Raw genomic sequence first — 21,328 nt, 5'->3', positions numbered from 1 at the left:
AACTCATGTTGAAGTGGCTTTAGCTTCTTAGTGCTGTGCTTTAACCCGCTGCGCCACCAGGAAGGGCCCTCCTTTTTTTTTTTTAAAGACTTGTTTATTTATGCATACAGAACTGGGGTATAGATCAGAGGTGCAGGGGCCATGAGAGGATTCACCAGAGACAGAGTGGGGAGCAGAGGGGAGCAGCGGGCGGGTCCGGAGAGGTCTGCCGCGCCATGTGGATCACCTCCCTGACCGGGGATGGAAGGAATTCAGCAGCGGCTGTGGCCAGCTTGCAGGGCTACGCTTTGACCCTCTGTGCCACCAGGGAGGCCCTCCTCCATCTCCTTTCTCAGGCCTCCTGCTGGACCCCTGAGTTTAGTCTTTGTGGAGTCGGGGGGGTGTTGCATTTCTCATTCTCAGTTTTACCATCTTTCTGTCTCACCCAAGTTGGTTCTCCATTTCCATCGCCGCATTACTGTATTTGTGATGCAATGACTGCATGAATGCCAGGGGCCCTCTTCTCTCCCCGTCCAGCTCTCACCTCCTATTCCAGCTCAGCAACCCTGGATTCACCTCCCCAGGTTGCCCATCGCTCTCCGTGCCCAGCTCTGAATGGCCACTGCATCCTGCCCAGCAGCCACCCTACCCAGTGGCTCCAGGCTCGCAGACTTTCTCCCTTATAAAGTCAGACGGCTGCAGACACCCAGGAATGCTGCTGCTGCCTGTGAAGTGACGCATCAGGGCTGCTACTACGGGGCTGCCGGGCTGCCCTGAGGCGAGAAATGCGGTGGGAATAGGGCATGCAGGAGTGATTTAGGGGAGCAGGGTGCAGCGGGGGTGCCAGAGCTTACACGGGTGACAGAGAAGGAAGGGCAGGACTTCTGCTTCTCTATCGGTGGCTGTTTCTCTGGAGCCTCGGGTTGCCCGTCTGGAAAGTGAAAGCCAAATAGCCCACACAGGCTGGACTGCAGAAAGCTCTGATGTCATGGAGGCCATCGCCCAGGAATGAGGCTTCAGGGCTGGGGAGGCAAGAGAGTCCACATGGGGCTTTCCAGGCTGTCTGAGGGCAAGAAAGCACCCCCCCACCCTGACAGCCAGAGTAGGGAGAGATGGGGAACAGAAGGCGCAGAGGGGGAGTGATGTGAAACAGATGGGGACAGTGGTGGACTGGCTGGTCCCACGGTTCTGGTTCTGGGCGCTCAGAAGGACCCTCCCAGACTGGGAAAGGCACCGAGGCCCCAGCCCCTACCCCACAAGCCTGGGAGGGGTAGGGAAGCGATGGGCAGATACTGCCACACCTCCCCTCGTCCCAAGAAACCTCGGACAGGAGAGGCTTGGGCATCGTGTGGGAAGCCAGCCTCATGCTTGGGGCTGCCCAGGAGCAGCACAGCCTGTGCCCTGCCAGGTGGCTTGCTGAGGTCCTCGGCCTAGGCGGCATCTCTCCTGGTACACGGAGGCTTGACCAGGAAGGACACACGCCCCTCTGTGCTCCTGGCCCTCCTCCCAGGAAAAGGCATGGAGGTACCCAGACAGCAGCGCCCTGTTGGCGGGCAGGAAGGGTGGGAAGCCGTGGGACTTCTCCACCTTGGACAAATCTCTCAAATGGATGGGCTCCTGGCAGGAGGCGGGCGCCTCCAGGAACACTCGGCTCCTTTCACGGAGCCCGGCCCAACCAAGTCATGGCGGGCAAGGCCAGGACAGGCCTGGACACAATTACCGCTCTGTCCCGGTAGCTCCCGGGCCCACACGCGCACACATGCACAAACACATAGCCTTACACAAACCCCAAACACGCCCCAGCAGCCACCCACACACATGTGAATACACATCCACAGAGCCCCACTCGGTTTTTCCAGGCAGGCGCCGCCCCCTCCCCCCAGGCAGCCGCTATGAACCCTCCACCCACCTGTATTTGACTCCCAGCCCCGGAAGGGCCCCGGGGCTAATCCTTACCGATGGAGGGGAAGGGATGGGAAGCAGAGTGGTGACCCTGAGGCCCAAGTAGGGCCCTCTCCTGGCCCAGAGGACAGCTCGCACAGCTGCTTCAGGCCTACGTGATGAATCATGGGCCTTTTGACCCAGGAGAGTTGGGGGAGACCTCCAAGCGGTACAGATTCTTCCTCCCCTCTCTCTGCCTCCCCTGTACCCCAGTCGAGCTAGTGAGCCTGAACTGGCCTGTGCTACTACGCTACTACGGCCTTACTCCTTCGTTTGCAACTTTTCCAAAGCTATTTCCTTACCAGTCTCTCTCTTGGCCTTGCTGTCTTCTGAGACTGCACATTTCCCTCCTGGCCTGTTCCGTTACCCTATCTTCACCTCCCCAAGGAAGCCTTCTGGGATTGATTCCTAGTTACTTCTTTATCCTGCACCCCTTTCCATTATAATGAAACCCCCCTTCCAGCTGTTCCCCAAGATAGAGATTCTGGGGTCTCACAACTACAGCCCATCAGAAACAGCAAGAGAAACAGAAGAAGGAGACCAGGAGATGGAGGGAATGGTGCTGTCAGAGTTTCCAGAACCCTGGCCAGCCAGGCCTCACAGGCCTCTGTTGGGGCGCGGGGGCTGCCTCGCTTGTGTGTTCCCAGCCGCACAAGGCAGCTTGTGTGAGCCCTTCCCTGCCCAACCCCACAGGAAACAGCGGGGCCCAGCCCCTCAATGGGCTCATTCAGACCTCTGCTTCCTGCGGCCCTCCCATTCTGGCTGGAGAGCCAGGGCAGACCGGCTGTGACTCTCTGCTGCTGGGAGGGTCCTGGGGCAGATGGTGCAGTGGTTGGAGCCAGCCAGCCACTTCAGCTCCTGCCTGGTTTAGAGCCCTGACCTGGACCAAGCCTGGCAGACTTACACCCACCTTGGCAAAGGAGGTATTGAAGGGGCTCACACTGTTGTGCCAGGTTTCGAGTTTCCCAGAGACCACCAAGGAGCCAATCCCGATGCAAAGCACACGAGGGTCTTTATTGTAAGCTCGAGCCTGGGCTCCCAACCTGCACCAATACAGGGCCGAGGTTGAGAGCCCTGAGCTCAGGGAAGGCAGGGTTTTTATTACAGAGGAGGGGAGCTTCAGCCCAGCAGAGGGAAGTTTTTGCTCAACAGTACATTGATTGGTAGACATTGAACAAAGTTATCTTGTCTTAACCTGGTTGATCTATGCATGTAAGATGTGACCTTCACTTACTCGGCCCGCATACCTGAGGACATCTGGCGTTTTTCTATATGTTCTGGTTACTTGCCTACTTGCTAGTTGGCTGTTGCTATGGGATGAGCAAGATTAGGACATTTACAGTTAAACTTGGCCTTGGTGCCTTGTTGATAACCGAAGCTTAGGCCTGGCTGGTTCAGAAGCATTCTGAAGCCTGTCATGGCCTCAGTCTTTCAATGCCACATGTGTGGGGTCACAGGAGCCGGCCCCTCTCCATGCATGGTGAGCAGGAGAGCACTCAGGCTCTAGATGAGAGGGCATCCTGTTTTGTTGTATTTGCCTCTTCCCATGGTATAAATATTCTCACTGGGCAGCAGCATCTGGCTCATAGGATTTCTGAAAATTTAGCAGTCAGCTCTTGCAGCTGCTCTCAGCTCCAGGCCACCATGGTTGTGGGGCCATTCTCAGGAGCCATACACCCCAACTCGTTGGGGGGGATGTCCCCAGCTTAGTGTACTGTTTTGTTTTGTTATTATCATTGTTATTTTTAGTTTCAGATGTTTATAATCGGTGTAAATTCTCATACAACATACCAACATGATTCTATGCATGTAGTGGGGAAGCTTTTCCTGGTTTAGTAGAAAATTGTGCCGATGGCTCCTGGTGGAAGGCCCTCATTTTAAGCAGCTTGTAGTGAAGGGTTTCAGTTAGCCGCCTGGGCCTTCTTTCTTCAGTTTGCTGTCATCTGCATTCACTAACAGAACTGTCACAGCTCACTGGGACCCACTTTATTGCAAGGTTCTGGGTTATTCTGTCTGTCCCACCTGAACAAAGCCAGACACATGACACACAGCTCTGCTCCAGCACCTCCGATCCCAGAAAATACAAAGCGGGGCTCAAGCTGGGAAGCTGCTTGGCCTGAAGAGGGTCAGGCAGGCCTCATTGTAGGAGAGGTCTTGTTCTACAACTAGCCTCTAGAACAAACCAGCAAGGCCTGGGCCAAAGTCTCTGCCTGTGTTTCATTCTTACGAATCTCTGTCCAGGAAGATGGGGTGTCCCTGTGGGTGGCCACCCCCTGCCATCCCCTGTCTGTCCCTCACCAGGTAGACCTACTGAGCTGTATCCACCCAGATGATTTTGCAGTTCTTATTCAATTCTGTAAATTTCCAAGACAAGACTCTGGTGTTGCCAGCAAGTGCTGACAAGAGAGATAACTAGAGGGGATTTCAGCTCAGCTCTTGCTTGGACATTCTTCCGGATGTCCTGTTACAGGACAGGGAGAGAGGGGCACCCCTGAAGCCCCAAACCTGCCTGCTCTAAGTAGGTTCAGCCATCCGCCGCAACAAGACAAAACATATAAAACTTTAATGAAAAGGGACTTTAATACAGTAAATATACAATATGGAGCACAAAGAATATAACTTCTAAACAAAACACCTGAAGTTACTCATCCCCTCATGGGCAAAGTCAACCCAAAAGGGATTGGCCCAAAGCAAGGCCTGAAAACCCACCATAAGCCTAAAGCACCTTCTGGCCGGGACCCATGGAAAAGGGTCAGAAATGGCCAGACAAATCTGAGAGGAAAAGAGCAACATCAAAATCAATATAAACACTGCCATAGTCACCTCCCTGCAGGTCTCTCACCCACATCTGCCTTAACCAGTCCAGGGCCAGGAAACAAGCATGGTTTCTTCCTCACACGCTTGCTGCTCCATGTGGCTTCCTCAGGTCGTCTTCTTGTTCTCCATCCAGCTTCCTTCTCTTCTTTTCCCCTCCTCATTCCTTCTCTTCTCTCCTTTCTCTCTGCTCAGCTCCTTCTGGGTGGGGCAGGGAACCTGAAACTTCCCCTTTTCCTAGGGACCCCCCTGTTACAGTCCCAGGATTCCCCCATGGGTTGATTCTGCTCCCTTTGGTGCATGTCACTGGCTTAGGCTGATGACATGAACACCTGTGTGGTCCATGCCAAGTCACCCATCCATCCTGCTCCCCCTGGGTTGAAGAGATGCTCAACAGAGAACTTTTTAATCCATTCCTGCCTGCCCTCACCCCTAACCCCAAACATCTGGGAGCAGAGTAAAAGTTAGATTTGGCCTTAATCTCAGCAAAAAAAGGGATCAGAAATCATGGCAGCATTTTGGAGGTCAAGAGAGGCTGGTGAGGGGAAACTGCCCAGAGAAAGTGGCAACTTAGAAAGAGATGCCCCAGAATGGGAAGCCCTGAGGGGTCCGTTAGGCTGGGAAACTGCAGATGTGGCCTGCTGCCTGGGCAGCCCCTCCCCCCCAGTCCCCACCCTCAGCCTCAGACCCAGGTTTAGGGAAGTCAGCTATTGTCTTTCCTGTCTCCTGGCTACCGTAGAAACAATGAACTGGATCTGACTGCTCACACAGGACCATTAATAGTTCTACAGCCGGAAGCAATCTGAGCAATAGAGAAAGTTTTGACCCATTTTGGGTGGGTACCACACATGGTCTGTACCTGGCCTCAGATGTACTTTGCTCATCAGAGGACTCAAGCCCGTAAGCTGCTGTCCCCACCCCTAAAGAGAACTGGGGGCTCAACCCTAGAGGGAAGTGGGGGTGGGGGGCTGCCTGTCTTAGCATCACCGCCAGGCTCCAGCCATGGCCCCAGCCCAGCCCACAGAGGTGAGGCGTGGCATGGGGAGCGTGGCTGGGGAGTCAGGATGGAGCCACTTAAGAAATTTGGGCAGGGATGTGTTCCAGGTTCTCCTGAACTCAATTTCTGAATGACTGATCAGCACTATCACCCGGAACGTTCCCTTTGGCCAGACCTAAAATGGAGAGTCCTCTGGGGTGCAGAGAAGGAGGCCCCAGGAACTTCCTCCAAGGAGGAGACCTGGGTTTCTTGAAATTGCTTTCTGGTCTCCTTTAGAATGAAGGTCTAGGCTGAACACAAGATGAGGACATGCCTTCCGGATCCAGGCCCAAGCAGTGCTGCTCAGTAATAATGCCCCTTTCTGCAGCACCCCCAGTCACTCTGCACACCCGCCCTCCTCCCGAAAAGCCTCTTCACCATGCCTCTTTCTCCCACTCAGCCTCTTTCTTCGGTGAGAATCACCTGGAGATGCCTGTGGTGACGACCCTGAGTGACATAGGCCTCCAGCTGCAGTTCTCCACGGCTCAGCCAGAAGCTCTACTTCTCCTGGCTGCAGGCTCTACTGACCACCTCCTCCTGCAGCTCTACTCTGGACGCCTGCAGGTGAGTGTCACCTCCCTACTAGACTCCTGGGGATCTTGAGTTCTCCACTGTGAATGGACGGCAGCACCCCAGAAGAGAGGACCCCTCCTGGGCTGGCTCTGCTCTCTGCTCTCCAGTCTCCCTTGTCACTGCTGCCCCTGCTGGCAGTGGTGACCACTCTGTTCTGACCACTCTGGCAGCACTCCCTTCCCAGCTGCCAATGGTCTTGTGTTGCCACGGTTTCTTTACCACACTCCCTCTGCTCAGGCCTTACCCTGCACCTGCCCAACTCCAGCCTTTCCTTGAAGCCTCAGTATAGACATCCCTTCTGCAGGAAGCACCCCACTAGCTCCCACCTGGGCTAGGTCCCCTCTTCTGATCGCTCAGCAGCCCGGGTGCATCCTGCCGGCACTGCATCAATCCACGGTGTCATTGTGGATGCCCGTAGCAACCGGCACAGTCACAGCTTTCTCATCTTCTGTTCCCTCCTTCAAGTCATCACAAGATTTATTAGCTAGGAGTCTTTAGACTTTCCCTTGAGGCTTTCCCCTAGCCATAAATAATCTGAGAACACAAAGTCTTATCCCAAACTTTAGGGAGCCATCTGCTTCCATTCCCCAGTTGGGAGAAGCTTGGTTATCCATCAGTTCAGCTCCTGCTGACATTGCTTCTCTCCGCCACAAGGTGTCGCTCTTGAATCTGGCCTAGCACCATCTGGTGCTGGTGCTGGTGCTCTTCTGTTCTGTGGGGGACAGTGATGCCACACCCCTCCAGGGGTGATCCATACTCAGACTCCCAAGGTCACTGTTCCTTCTGCTCTTCTCTTTCTGTTCCTTTACTCTGCCACCCCCCACTCTACTATCACCCTGTGTTGCCCCCAAACCCCGCTCCAGAGACAGGACCATGCCCTTCTTTCCCCAAAGCAGGGCTCTCAAGCACAGAGTGCCCAATTGTGTTCCCCATCTTGAGCAGGGAGTCTCCCTGCCCTAAGGTGTGGGGAGGCTCTTATGGGAATCCCCAGGTGGCTCTTATTCCACGGGTGGAATCTTCTGGATTTCAGTTTTTTCCTGGTACTTCTCATCAAAGGGAGAGGGGAAGAATAAAAAAAAAAATCAAATTGAATCGCTAGGAAAATATGTCATTTCTCTATGGTGATGGCACAGGGTGATTTGGTGATGGGAAGCCCACAGGGATTACAACTGAGATGAAAAAATGCACAAAATGGTGTAAAAATAAACCATTTTATTAAAAAAATTATAATAAGCAGGGCCCTCCCTGGTGGCGCAGCGGGCTAAAGCACAGCACAAAGAAGCTTAAGCCACTTGCGCGTGAGTTCGATCCCCGCCTGCCCCGGAGGTGACCACATGGCGTGGCAGACCTCTCCTGACCCGCCCTCTGCTCTCCTCAGCAGTGTACTTCGTCGATCTGCCTGTTCTGCTCCCCGCTCTGTCTCTGGTGGAGCCTCTCACCGCCCCTGAGCCTCTGCCTGTACCCCAGTTCTGTATGAACAAATAAATAAATCTTAAAAAAGAAATTATAATAAGCAATGGAAAAAAAAATGTCATTTCTTTGTGAGTGGGGCTGTGGGGTGGTAGGAGGGTCACAGGAGTCCCCAGAGACCACCAGACCTGGCACAGAGCTCACTTTGGCAAGCGTTAGGGGGATGAGGAAGGGCTCGAGGAAGGAGAGAGGGGTGGCCTGGGAAGCACTTGTCTGAGGCTCCCCATTCCAGGGACTCCCCTGTTGAGGGGACCCACTATGCTTTCACAGGGAAAGTGACAGATTCAAGGCGCTGCCCCTCACCCCCATTTCCATCTCTCTTCAGGCCACACTTTTCCTCAGCCAGCAGGAGCTCAAGCTGCAGACCCCAGCAGAGACGCTGCTGAGTGACTCTGCCCTGCACACAGTGGAGTTCACTGTTTCAGACAGCTGGGCCCTGCTGTCTGTCGACGGGCTCCTCAACGCCTCTGCCCCAGTCCCAGAAGCTCTCTTAGAGGTCCCCTATGGCATCTTCGTGGGAGGCACGGGGAGCCTTGCCCTGCCCTACCTGAGGGGAGCCAGCCGCGCACTTCGGGGTTGCATCCATGAAGCCACCCTCAACGGCCACAACCTCCTCCGGCCACTGACCCCAGGCGTGCAGGAGGGCTGTGCTGAAGAGTTTTCTGCAGGTGACGATGTGGCTTTGGGCTTCTCTGGGCCCCACTCACTGGCTGCCTTCCCTGCCTGGAGCACTCGAGACGAAGGCACCCTGGAGTTTACACTGACCACTTGGAGCCGCCAGGCACCCTTGGCCTTCCAGGCAGGGGGCCGCCACGGGGACTTCATCTATGTGGACATATTTGAGGGCCACCTGCGGGCGGTGGTGGAGAAGGGCCAAGGCACCGTGTTGCTCCACAACAGCGTGCCCGTGGCCGATGGGCAGCCGCATGAGGTCAGCGTCCACGTGGACACTCACCGGCTGGAAATCTCTGTGGACCAGTACCCCACGCGTACATCCAACCGTGGCATCCTCAGCTACCTGGAGCCCCGTGGCAGTCTCCTCCTCGGAGGACTGGACACTGAGTCTTCTCGCCACCTCCAGGAACACCGCCTGGGCCTGGCGCCGGGAGCTGTCAACGTCTCCCTGCAGGGCTGCGTGGAGGACTTCAGTGTCAATGGGCAGAGGCGGGGCCTCCGGGAGGCCTTGCTGACACGCAACATGGCTGCCGGCTGCAGGCTGGAGGAAGATGAGTACGAGGAGGATGTCTACGGCCCCGACGAGCCTTTCTCCACCCTGGCACCCGAGGCGTGGCCCGCCATGTTGCTGCCTGAGCCCTGTGTGCCGGAGCCAGGCCTGCCTCCCATCTTTGCCAACTTCACTCAGCTGCTGACCATCAGCCCACTGGTGGTGGCCGAGGGGGGCACAGCATGGCTGGAGGGGCGGCACGTACAGCCCACACTGGACCTGAGCGAAGCCGAGCTGCGCAAGTCGCAGGTGCTATTCAGCGTGAGCCGCGGGGCCCGCCATGGCGAGCTGGAGCTGGACATCCCAGGCGCCCAGGCCCGGAAGATGTTCACCCTCCTGGATGTGGTGAACCGCAAGGTTCGCTTCGTCCACGATGGCTCCGAGGACCTCTCTGACCAGCTGGTGCTGGAAGTGTCAGTCACCGCCCGGGGGCCCATGCCTGCCTGCCTGCGGAGGGGCCAGACCTACCTCCTGCCCGTGCAGATAAAGCCTGTCAATGACCCTCCCCACGTCATCTTCCCGCACGGCAACCTCATGGTCATCCTAGAGCACACGCAGAAACCGCTGGGGCCTGAGATTTTCAAGGCCTATGACCCTGACTCCACCTGTGAGGGTCTCACCTTCCAGCTGCTGGGGGCCCCGGCCAACCTGCCCCTGCAGCACCGGGACCAGCCTGGGGTGCCAGTGACCCAGTTCTCCTGCCTAGACCTGGAGGCAGGAAACCTCGTGTATGTCCACAGTGGTGGGCTTACCCCGAACCTGACATTCCGGGTCAGTGATGGGATGCAGGCCAGCCCCCCCACTACGCTGAGGGTGGTGGCCGTTCGGCCAGCCATTCGCATTCGGCACAACACGGGATTGCGCCTGGCCCAGGGCTCCGCGGCCCCCATCCTGCCGGCCAACCTGTCGGTGGAGACAAATGCCGTGGGGCAGGATGTGAGCGTGCTGTTCAGAGTCGCCGGGGCCCTGCAGTTCGGGGAACTGCAGAAGCAGGGGGCTGGGGGTGCAGAGGGCACGGAGTGGCGGACCACGCAGGCCTTCCATCAGCGGGACGTGGAGCAGGGCCGCGTGAGATACCTGAGCACCGACCCGCGGCACCATGCCCAGGACACAGTGGAGGACCTGGCCCTGGAGATGCAGGTGGGCCAGGAGACGCTGAGCAACCTGTCCTTCCCGGTGACAGTGCAGAGAGCCATGGTGAGGCTGCTCCGCCTAGAGCCACTGCATGCTCGGAACACCCAGCCCGAAGCCCTCACTACAGCCCATCTGGAGGCCGTCCTGGAGGGGGCTGGTCCGAGCCCCACCGCCTTCCACTATGAGGTGGTCCAGGCCCCCAGGAAGGGTAACCTGAGGCTGCAGGGCACACGACTGACAGACGGTCAAGGCTTCACCCAGGATGACCTGCAGGCTGGGCGGGTGACCTACGGAGCTGCAGCCCAAGCTTCAGAGGCCATGGAAGACAACTTCCGCTTCAGGGTCACAGCTCCCCCGCACTTCTCCCCGCTCTACACCTTCCCCATCCACATCGGTGGTGACCCGGACGCACCTGTCCTCACCAATGTCCTCCTCACTGTGCCCGAGGGCAGCGAGGGTGTGCTCTCAGCTGACCACCTCTTTGTCAAGAGTCTCAACAGTGCCAGCTACCTGTATGAGGTCATGGAGCAGCCCCGCCACGGGAGGCTGGCCTGGCAGGGGGCACGAGACCAAGCCTCTGTGGTGACGTCCTTCAACAATGATGACCTGTTACACCGCCGGCTGGTCTACCTGCACGACAACTCAGAGACCACTGAAGATGACATCCCATTTGTGGCCACCCGCCAAGGTGAGGGCAGTGGTGGCATGGCCTGGGAGGAGGTGCGCGGGGTCTTCCGAGTGGCCATCCAGCCCGTGAATGACCACGCGCCCGTGCAGACCATCAGCCGAGTCTTCCACGTAGTGCGCGGCGGTCAGCGGCTACTCACGACCGACGATGTAGCCTTCAGTGATGCCGACTCGGGCTTTGCTGACGCTCAACTAGTGCTGACCCGCAAGGACCTCCTCTTTGGCAGCATCGTGGCTGCCGAGGAGCCCACGCGGCCCATCTACCGCTTCACCCAGGAGGACCTCAGGAAGAGACGAGTCCTGTTTGTGCACTCCGGAGCTGACCGAGGCTGGATCCAGCTGCAGGTCTCAGACGGGCGGCACCAGGCCACCGCACTACTCGAAGTGCAGGCTTCAGAGCCCTACCTCCGTGTGGCCAACGGTTCCAGCCTCTTGGTTCCTCAAGGAGGCCAGGGCACCATCAACACTGCAGTGCTCCATCTAGACACCAACCTAGACATCCGCAGTGGGGACGAAGTCCGCTACCAGATCACGGACGGCCCGCGCTGGGGGCAGCTACTCCGGTCCGGCCAGCCAGCCACAGCCTTCTCCCAGCAGGACCTGCTGGATGGTGCCATAGTCTACAGCCACAATGGCAGCCTCAGCCCCCGGGACACCCTGACCTTCTCTGTGGAGGCAGGGCCCATACACACAGACACCACCCTACAGGTGACCATTGCCTTGGAAGGGCCATTGGCTGTCCTGCACCTGGTCCAGCACAAGAAGATCTATGTCTTCCAGGGGGAGGAGGCTGAGATCAAAAGGGACCAGCTGCAGGTAAAAGGGTGTCCGTGGTGGCTCCAGGGCTGGGTGTGGGGGTGGGCCTGGACATGTGTGCACTGTGTAACCCATGTTTCCAAGGAGTGTATGGGTGCGTCAGCTGCTTGTGAGCGTGCCTCCACATGCCATGGGCACACGTGTACATGCTGTGTCTAGTTACTCAGATGGTGGGGCCCACCCAGAATCTCTGAGTACAGCCTGAGGCCCTGGCTTCTGATACAAATTCTTGGGAGGGTTGTCATGAGTCCCAACTGAGAGGACGACTGGTTGGAGCAGGCCTGGCTGCATCTCAGGTCTTCAGCTCTTTCACAAACCCCAGGCAAAGACTCAGGGAGCGGCCCCTGACCAGCCTCATAGAGCTACCACCGGCCAGCCAGGCAGGCCTGCCCGCTGACTTACCGTGCAATCTCAGGCCAACCCCTTGCCCTCTCTGGACTTGACTCTCCTGTATTACCAATGTCTGAGCCCCTTGTGGTTCTGACTGTCTAGGCTTTTTGGCAGGCTATGACTAAACACGAGTGGCATCAGAAAGCTTTGTGCTAGCGGCTTGGGCTAGGCTTTGGAGTCTAAGGTTTCAGTAGTAGAGAATGGGGAGACAGTAATCTAGGCATAAAGAACAGGTCCAAGCCCAGACGCAGAGTCAGTCATGCGAGTTTGAGGGGGACAGCTAGCCTTTGGTAGTTGGATCATTTCGGGAGGGAGCAGCCAGGGGCTCTGAGGATGAACCTGGCCTGCAGGCTCCACTGGGCCAGCAAAGTAGGAGTTGGCGCCTCCAAGAAGGATGAGGCGCCCTCTGGTGGTGAGGAGCGGCATAAAGGGGCGGCCCGCCTGTGTGTGTCCGCGTGTGTGTTACACGTGTGTCTGTGTCCACACATCCGTGTGTGGTGAGGGCATACGTCTGCGCCACTGAGTGAGGGTGTGTGAACTGCGTGCGTCTCTGAGGAAGTGAGCCTCAGGCTGCGGGACCACATTAACTGTGTGTGGACAGAGTGAGCAATGTCTTCTGTCGGGGCTCTCCCTGGGATAATGCGTGGGATGCCGGATGAGCCTGGTCTGGTCACTCAGGGGCCGTGACGGCCTCCTTCCGTGGCCCCCAGTGAGTCCCGGTGACCTTGTTAACCAGGCAGTCCAGGAGGCGGTGGCCCCAGCAGACATTGTATTCTCGGTGAAGACCCCTCCGAGTGCCGGCTACCTGGTGATGTTGCCTCACGGGGCCTCTGTGGCCGAACTTCCCAGCCTGGACCCTGTGCAGAGCTTCTCTCAGGAGGCGGTGGACGCAGGCAGGGTCCTATACGTGCATTCCCGCCCCGAGGCCTGGAGTGATGCCTTCTCCCTGGACGCAACCTCAGGGCTGGGGGCTCCCCTCAAGGGCGTCCGCGTGGAGCTGGAGGTGCTGCCCACTGCCATCCCACTGGAAGCGGGGAACTTCAGCGTCCCTGAGGGTGGCACCCACAGCCTGGGCCCGCCCCTGCTCCGCATCGGCGGGCCCTACTTCCCCATGCTGCCCACCCTCGACCTGCAGGTGCTAGAGCCCCCCCAACATGGGGCCCTACAGAGGAAGGACAGACCTCAAGATGGGACGCCCAGCACCTTCTCCTGGAGAGAGGTACGGCTGTCGGGGAGGCCGTAGGGGTAGTGCGAGGGAGCCCGGGTGATGGCGTGCCTCTGCTTTCTATACACTCGCTCATTCCTTCCCCGCTGGGTGGATAGAGATTGCCGCTCCTTTTCTCCATCATTCCCTCACTGTACAAGAAATGACTGTCCCTCTCCCACCTTCAGAAACAGGCTCCGAAGGAGTCTACCCCCACCCCACATCCAAAAAGGGAAGCATGAGGGTGCTGGCCTGGGCTCAGAGCAGGCCTGACCCCCCAGCCTTCACTGCCCGCAGGTGGAACAGCAGCTGGTTCAATACACGCACGATGGCAGTGAGACGCTGACAGACCGCTTCATCCTCATGGCCAATGCCTCAGAGGTGAACCGCCAGAGCCAGCCCGTGACCGTCAGCATCACCGTCCTGCCCGTCAATGACCAGCCCCCAGTCCTCACCACAAACACGGGCCTGCAGGTAAGAGCATTCTGGGGCCATCTCCCACCTGCCCGCCCAGAGGGTGGCCTGGACATGTTCCTCTTCTCTGACTTAGCTTCCTCCTCTGGGGCCAGTGCCTCACTGGGTCGCAGGGGTCAGCTGTTGCACTGAAAACAGCACACAGCCGGGAGGCTTGTTTGCTGCACACTTGTAATTACAGCAGGCAGGTTGACTCCACTGCTCCCGGACTCACCCTTCAGCAGGAGACTTTTGTGTGGCTCAGGACCAGAACTAAAGCAAGTTCTTTGGAGTCCTTTAGTGGTAGACTCCAGTGGGGAGCAGTTAACCTCCCCATTTCTACCCCTACAAGTGAAGACCACAGCTTGACTTTCCAAGTCGCTGCCCCTTACACCACCACAGGACACAGGTGGAAGCTGAGGCCCAGACAGGTGGCAAAGTAGTTTCTGACGGAACAGAAAGGAGGTGGCTTTGAGGACACACAGCATAGTAGCCTAGGCAGCGCCTTCAATGCTGGCTTTGGGGTGTGCAGTCTGAATAAGCAGGAGCTGCAGAAGGCTTCAGTGAGGGTTGGCTGAGGCCTTCTGTCACCTGAGCATCTTTAGGGGCATCTTTTGGGGCCTATGGGGGATCCCCTGGCGGAGGGTGCCTTACAGGCTGAAGGATACTCTGGGACCACCCGCAGGTTGGGCTGTGTGTCGGCTCAGCCAACAGGTGGTGCTGTCTGCCGTTTTTTGAGGAGAGCCGGAACCAAGGCCTGGTCTTGTTCAAGCACTGTGGCCCTGGAGTTCTGCCAGGGTCAGCCAGGGACCTGACAAGGGAGCCCATTAATCCAGGGGGGTCGGCTTTCAGGATATGGGAACCTCTCCTAATGCTGCCCCCAAGTTGCTGACCCAACAAGCCTAGTTACAGAACCCCAGAAATGGGATCCTGCCCTGCTGGCAGGTGGGAGATTTGAGGGGGTTCCCTTTTCCCCTCTGAGCATGGGGAAGCACTATCTACACCAACATGCCCCTCACCCGCCTGCTGGGGGCTGTGACTACACTGTCCAGAGCTGGGGGCAACTCAGCCTCCCTGGCTCTCCCTCACCTAGAAGGGGAGCCCTGACCTCCAAAACTCACCACACCCATATGTGCCTGGTCCCTGCCCAACCTCGCTGTGAGGGTTAGACCAAGCCAGAGTGAGCAGCACTTCTGTTAGGACATGAGAAACTAGTGAGGGTAAACATTGGGGCTTTCTGAGCCTTTGGAGAAGGACAAGCAGGATTAGGCAGATGGAGAGCAGGAGGCTGGACCTGGCGGGAGCTGGGTAGCAGCAAATGTGATGAGCTGAGGGCCTTTTGTGCAGGGGCCCGGGATGGCCCAGGCCTCATGCCAGTTGAGGGCTGAGCTTCCGTGTACTTGGAGGTCTCCCAGGGACAGGGAGGAAAGAGGTCTATAAATTTGATAGGGATAGAAACTTCACAGGCCTTTGTCCCCAGATGTGGGAGGGGACCACTGTGCCCATCCCTCCGGAGGCCCTTAGGGGCACAGACAGCGACTCGGGACCCAAGGACCTGGTCTACACCCTGGAACAGCCCAGCAATGGACGGGTGGTACTACAGACGGCACCAGGCACGGAGGTCCGAAGCTTCACACAAGCCCAGCTGGAAAATGGACTCGTGCTGTTCTCCCACAAAGGTGGGTCCGGGAGGGAGGGAGGGATGCCGGCCGAGGGGTCACCAGCATGGGCCAGTGAGGCCCAACCCCACCTCTGACGCAGGAGCCCTGGACGGAGGCTTCCACTTTGGCCTCTCTGATGGCGAGCACAAGTCCCCTGGACACTTCTTCCGTGTGACAGCACAGAAGCAGCTACTCCTCTCTCTGGAGGGCAGCCGGACGCTCACTGTCTGCCCAGGTGGGTGTGCCAGGCATGGGCAGACCTGTGGGCTGGAGGCACCAAGCATCAGGCACGGGCCACATCCTGGCTCCCGATCTGAGGCTGACCAGGCCTCCTTGGCCTCTCACAGGGTCCATCCAGCAGCTCACCAGCCAGAGCCTGAGAGCCAGCTCCAGCGCAGGCTCCGACCCCCGCCACCTGGTCTACCATGTGCTGCGGGGGCCCCGGCTGGGCCGGCTTTTGCACACACAGCACGGCAGCACCGGGGAGCCCCTGGTGAACTTCACTCAGGCCGAGGTAAGGACCCATCACTCAGCCTCCCCGCAGCCTCGGGGGCCCTGTCTGCCCAGGGCATGTGTGAGGTCCCAGGCCCCAGCTCCAGCGCCAGCAGCCCTGGCTCACCATGGTCCAGTGTGTCTCACCCCCCAGAATCCACCAAGCTGGGATGAGCAAATGAAGGGAGGGGGAGCCGGTAGTGGCCTCTGACATGAAGGCAGCTGTGGGGCCTACCTCTGTGGGGCAGAGGTACAAGCCGAGGGCTCAGGTTAGAGGCCCGTAAACAACAGAAGAGTGGCCAGGAAGCAGCTGAATCCGTGGAGCCGTTCCTGCCCCAGCACACAGGAGCCCCCCCCCCCCAGGCCCTCAGCAAGTAGAGACCACAGACTGCGCCAGCTGTGCTGGTGGCCAGCAGTTGCTTAAATTAATGCTCCTTTTAAGTCAGTTCTCCCCAGGGGCAGAGCAGGCAGGGCACTTTCAGGCCCCCTGGGAAGCAGGGCTCAAATAAGGGTGGGGAAGTGTCTGGGGCCTCCCGTCCTCACTCCCTGACCTGGGTTCTCTGTTCCCCTGGAGCCCTGGTTTCTGCTCTGGCCTCCTTCCTGCCCCACCCCCTCCCCACAATGAAATAGGAGGTGGTTGCCGGCAACTGGGCGCCCTGAGTCCCTCAGAGCCTTGTCATTGGATGCGCTGCAAGGGAGGACAAAAGATAAGCCTAGAGGACACAATTGGATAGAAGGGGAGGGGAGGGGCCTTTCACAGATAAAGTGAGGACACTCCCTGGTGTTTAATATGCGCAGGCCCTGAAGAACAGCAGGTGTGGCCTGGGCAGTGGAGGTAGGGAATTGGCTAGCAGGATCCCAGAAGGGTCACAGTGGGGACTCTGTGGCCAAACGGTGAGCAATCACAGAACCTGAGCTAGAGCAACATAACCGTACTTAGAGCTGTAAAACTTCTCCTGGCCCTTGGGTGAAGAGCTAACTGAAGGGGGCAGAGGCGAAGTCAGGCTGAAGCTGGTGCATAGTTGGTCACCATGGCCGTGACCCTGACCAGAAGGGCAGCGGTTAGAGGGGACTCCAGGGCTTTTGCCTGGGCCAACAGAAGATACAGGTGCCACTTCTGCACTGGGATGGCCTGCACAGGCAGGCAGGGCCAGAGCCTGCCTGGGACATGCTGAGCTGTACGTCCATTAGACAAGGCTCGAAGCTGCTGAGGAGGCAGGTGGGCAGAGTGGAGTTCAGCAGAGGATAGTCAGGCTGGAGACTCAAATCAGGGGCCATCTGCACGGCTGGCATTGAGCACGAGGGATGGGCGAGACGTAGACACTGGGTAGAAGAGGAGAGTGTAAAGGGTGGGAGCAGCAAACTTTGATGGAAAAAGTGAAGAACAAGAGAAGTTTTTCTTTAAGATGGAAAAGTAGCATGGTTGCATGGTGAGGGGGTGATCTCCTGGGAAAACACTGGCCCAATAGGGAAAAGGCAGGAGACAGTAGAAGTGGTGTCCCCCTGTGGGCAGGAGAGACAGGGATCTGTGCAAGAGCGGCAGGGCTGCTGTGGACAGCGGCTCCCACAGTCAGACTTCCCCCGTGGGCCCAGAGAAGAGGCAGTTTTCCCAAGGAGATGTGAGGTGGGCCTCTGGTCACAGAGTCCCATTCTTTGATGCTCCGTGATTGCCCAATGGTGACCCACTGAGCTAGTGAGAAGGCGTAGGGGTGACAGACACAGAACACAGCCAAGAGAGCCCAGAGTGAGGTGGCAGCCGTGTTGTCAAGGAGACCAAAGTACCCAGCGTGTACTAGCCTGGAGGGGGCGCTCCTGGGCACCACTGGACCTGCCACTCCTCCCAGCAACGGGGTGTCCCACAGGTGTATGCTGGAAATGTTATGTATGAGCACGAGATGCCCGCTGAGCCGTTCTGGGAGACCCACGATGCCCTGGCGCTCCAACTGTCCTTGCCGCCTGCTCCTGATGTGTCTGCCACCCTTGCCGTGACTGTGTCTTTTGAGGCTCCCTGTCCTCAGCGCCCCAGCCGCCTCTGGAAGAACAAAGGTGAACAGCATGATGGGCTGGTAGTCAGGGGAGGGGCCCTGGGAGAGGCCCAGAGAGAAAAGGACTCAAGGCCAGAGCTCTTCAGAGGCTCCAGGACCCGGACAGTGACAGGGAAGGTGAAAAGGGTAGCTTTGGGCTCAGAAACGGGGTACAGGTCTTGTCTTCCTGGGGTTCTGAGCCCCATCTCAGGTACCTGGCCTGGTGGGGAAGTGCAGCCTTACCTGAGGGTCCCTAGTCGGAGGATCCACTGTCCTTCCCTCACTGAGGGGGACCTTCGTATCTTGTGCCTCCACCCCAGGTCTCTGGGTCCCTGAAGGCCAGCGGGCTGAGATCACTGTGGATGCCCTGGATGCCTCCAACCTACTGGCCAGCGTTCCCGAGGCCCAGCGCGCAGAGCACGATGTGCTGTTCCAGATCACACAGTTCCCCACCCGGGGACAGCTGCTGGTGTCCGAGGACCCCCTCCATGCCGGGCGGCCCTACTTCCTGCAGTCTGAGCTCACTGCCGGGCAGCTGGTATATGCCCATGGTGGTGCAGGCACCCAGCAGGATAGCTTCCGCTTCCGGGCCCACCTCCAGGGGCCGGCAGGTGCCTCCGTGGCGGGCCCCCACACGGCAGAGGCCTTCACCATCACAGTGCGGGACGTAAACGAGCGGCCACCTCAGCCACAGGCCTCTGTCCCACTCCGGCTCCCCCGGGGTTCCCACACCCCTGTCACTCGAGCCCAGCTGAGTGTGGTGGACCCAGACTCAGCTCCCGGGGAAATTGAGTACGAGGTGCAGCGGGCACCCCACAATGGATTCCTGAACCTGGCAGGGACCAGCCCAGGGCCTGTGACCCGCTTCACACAGGCCGACGTGGATGCAGGCCGGCTGACCTTCGTGGCCAACGGGAGCAGTGTGGCCGGCATCTTCCAGCTGAGCGTGTCTGATGGGGCCAGCCCACCCCTGCTCGTGACCCTGGCTGTGGACGTCTTGCCGTCTGCCATTGAGGTGCAGCTGCAGGGGCCCCTAGAGGTGCCCCAAGCTTTAGGGCGCGCCTCACTGACCCGACAGCAGCTCCATGTGGTCTCGGATCGAGAAGAGCCAGACACGGTTTACCGCCTCACCCAGGGGCCCCAGCACGGGCACCTCTTGGTGAGCGGCCAGCCGACCTCAGCCTTCAGCCAGCTCCAGGTGGACAGGGGCGAGGTGGTCTTTGTCTTCACCAACTTCTCCTCCTCTCACGACCGCTTCAGTGTCCTGGCACTGGCCAGGGGTGTCAATGCATCTGCCACAGTGAATGTCACCGTGAGGGCACTGCTGCATGTGTGGGCAGGTGGACCGTGGCCCCAGGGGGCCACCCTGCTCCTGGACCCCACCATCCTCAACGCGGGTGAGCTAGCCAACCGCACGGGCAGTGTGCCCCGGTTCCGGCTCCTGGCAGGACCCCGGCACGGCCGCGTGATCCGTGTGCCCCGGGCCAGGACAGAGCCCAGGGGTGGCCAGCCTGTGGAGCAGTTCACCCAGCAGGACCTGGAGGACGGAAGGCTGGGGCTGGAGGTGGGCCAGCCGGAAGGCAGGGCTCCTGGCCCTGCGACTGACGGGCTCACTCTGGAGCTGTGGGCACAGGGCGTCCCCCCAGCTGTGGTCTCACTTGACTTTGCCACCGAGCCTTACAGTGCAGCCCGGCCCTACCATGTGGCCTTGCTCAGTCTCCCTGAGGCTGCTCGGACAGAGGCAGGGAAGCCAGAGAAAAGCACCCCCATGCACGAGCCCAGCCCAGCCACCTCCAGCCCCGTGCCCACTGTGGCCAGGAGCCGCTTCCTGGACTTCCTAGAAGCGAACATGTTCAGCGTGATCATCCCCGTGTGCCTGGTCCTCCTGCTCCTGGCGCTCATCTTGCCTCTGCTCTTCTACCTCCGCAAACGCAATAAGACAGGCAAGCACAATGTCCAGGTGCTGACCGCCAAGCCCCGCAACGGCCTGGCCAGCGACATGGAGACCTTCCGCAAGGTGGAACCCGGCCAGGCCATCCCACTCACGGCAGTTCCAGGCCAGGGGCTCCCGCCGGGGGGCCAGCCTGACCCAGAGCTGCTGCAGTTCTGCCGGACACCCAACCCTGCCCTCAAGAACGGCCAGTACTGGGTGTGAGATGTGGCCTGGGCCCTGATGTGGATCGGGCCAGGGGCAGGCTTGCTCAGGCCCTGGGCCCGCTGCTCCCTGCCCTGGTTCTGTCTGAGTATCCCCAGAGCAAGACTGACCTGGAGACAGCAGGGCTGGAGGCACCGGGAGGAAGTCCCAGGGGTCTAAAATGGAGTGGTCACGCTGGAGTCTCACCAGCGTATTCCATGCCTGGAAAACTGCTGGGGGGCAGGGCCACGAGCAGCCTGGGACTCAGTCCTCTGCCTAGAGCTTGTTTGGGCTGACACAACCAGAATGACCTCCCGATGGGCCAGGACTCTGGGTCCTGGGTCTGTGGCCTTGGGTAAGTCACACCTGACCTGAGTTGCAAAGAGGTCAAGGAGAAGGGAGGGACAGATGAGGACTCCTGGCTTTTCCACTACAAGCCAGACCACCCCTTGTCGCTGTCCCAGGGTTGAGAGGAAAACTTTTTCCCTGGCTTTTTAGGGAAATGGTATTCCGCAGAGCAGAGGGCAGAAAGAGCCCCTCTAGTCTCTGGAAGGCATAAGCCAGTAGAATAATAATATATTCAGGGTGAAGGTGGGTGGGGTGCTCTGGGGATGGGTTTATTTAAGGGGGGGTTGCAAGGAAGCTATTTAACAAGGTGCTGAGCAGGCCCAGGCGGACGGCACTTGGGGGTGTGCACTTTGGGACAGAGGAGGGTCTGGGGTTTGTGCCCAAGGCCTCACTTGCAGGGGCTGAGGGCCAGTCAAACCATGTCTGCAGCCCCACAGCAGGCTGGGCTGGGGAGCATGCAGGGCTGTGGGCTCCCCTGGGAACTAGGGTGGGCAGTCGGGGTTCTCGGCAACACAGAGCCTGGATAAACGGTACTTCCGAGGGCCTGACAGCTGTGTGTTGTTTGTCCAACTGCGCGCTGGGCTCTTGTCCACACTGGCCTGCACTCCCCTGGGACGGGCCATTCCGCCAGACCTCAATCAGTGGGTGGATAGAGGCAACCGAGTGCCGAATTCCTTCCTCCTGTGGCCTTCAGATCTCTCCTCTCCCCACCCCACCCCAACTCCGCCGCATGGGCAGGTGGGCCAGTCTTTGTAGGATGTTTCCCGAGCCCTGCGGCTCGATCTGCTAGTCCCTGTCTGAAGTGGAACCAGGAGATGCAATGTCCCCAGCTCTCAGCTTCTTAGCCTGAGTTATAGATAGATAGATAGATAGATAGATAGATAGATAGATAGATAGATAGATAGATAGATAGATAGATAGATAGATAGATAGTAGATAGATAGATA

The 21,328-nt window shown here is 58.7% G+C and overlaps 1 protein-coding gene across 1 annotated transcript in view; it reads left to right on the top strand.

Annotated features, from left to right (window-relative positions):
- The window catches only part of CSPG4 (chondroitin sulfate proteoglycan 4), a 34,159-nt gene extending 13,237 nt beyond the window's left edge, over positions 1-20,922 (top strand). The window contains exons 2-10 of the mRNA XM_012728714.1: positions 6,171-6,334; positions 8,139-11,675; positions 12,802-13,284; positions 13,567-13,743; positions 15,203-15,401; positions 15,484-15,618; positions 15,731-15,897; positions 17,738-17,921; positions 18,220-20,922. Coding sequence (XP_012584168.1) covers positions 6,171-6,334; positions 8,139-11,675; positions 12,802-13,284; positions 13,567-13,743; positions 15,203-15,401; positions 15,484-15,618; positions 15,731-15,897; positions 17,738-17,921; positions 18,220-20,054 — 6,881 coding nt within the window. The 3' untranslated portion in view covers positions 20,055-20,922. The remainder of the gene's footprint in view (positions 1-6,170; positions 6,335-8,138; positions 11,676-12,801; positions 13,285-13,566; positions 13,744-15,202; positions 15,402-15,483; positions 15,619-15,730; positions 15,898-17,737; positions 17,922-18,219) is intronic.
- The last annotated feature ends 406 nt before the right edge of the window (positions 20,923-21,328 follow it).

The sequence above is a fragment of the Condylura cristata genome, unplaced genomic scaffold (genome assembly GCF_000260355.1).
Source record: "Condylura cristata isolate star-nosed mole 26May11 unplaced genomic scaffold, ConCri1.0 scaffold00023, whole genome shotgun sequence".
In the NCBI taxonomy this organism is placed as follows: domain Eukaryota; kingdom Metazoa; phylum Chordata; class Mammalia; order Eulipotyphla; family Talpidae; genus Condylura; species Condylura cristata.
This window is presented reverse-complemented; position numbering and strand designations above follow the sequence as displayed.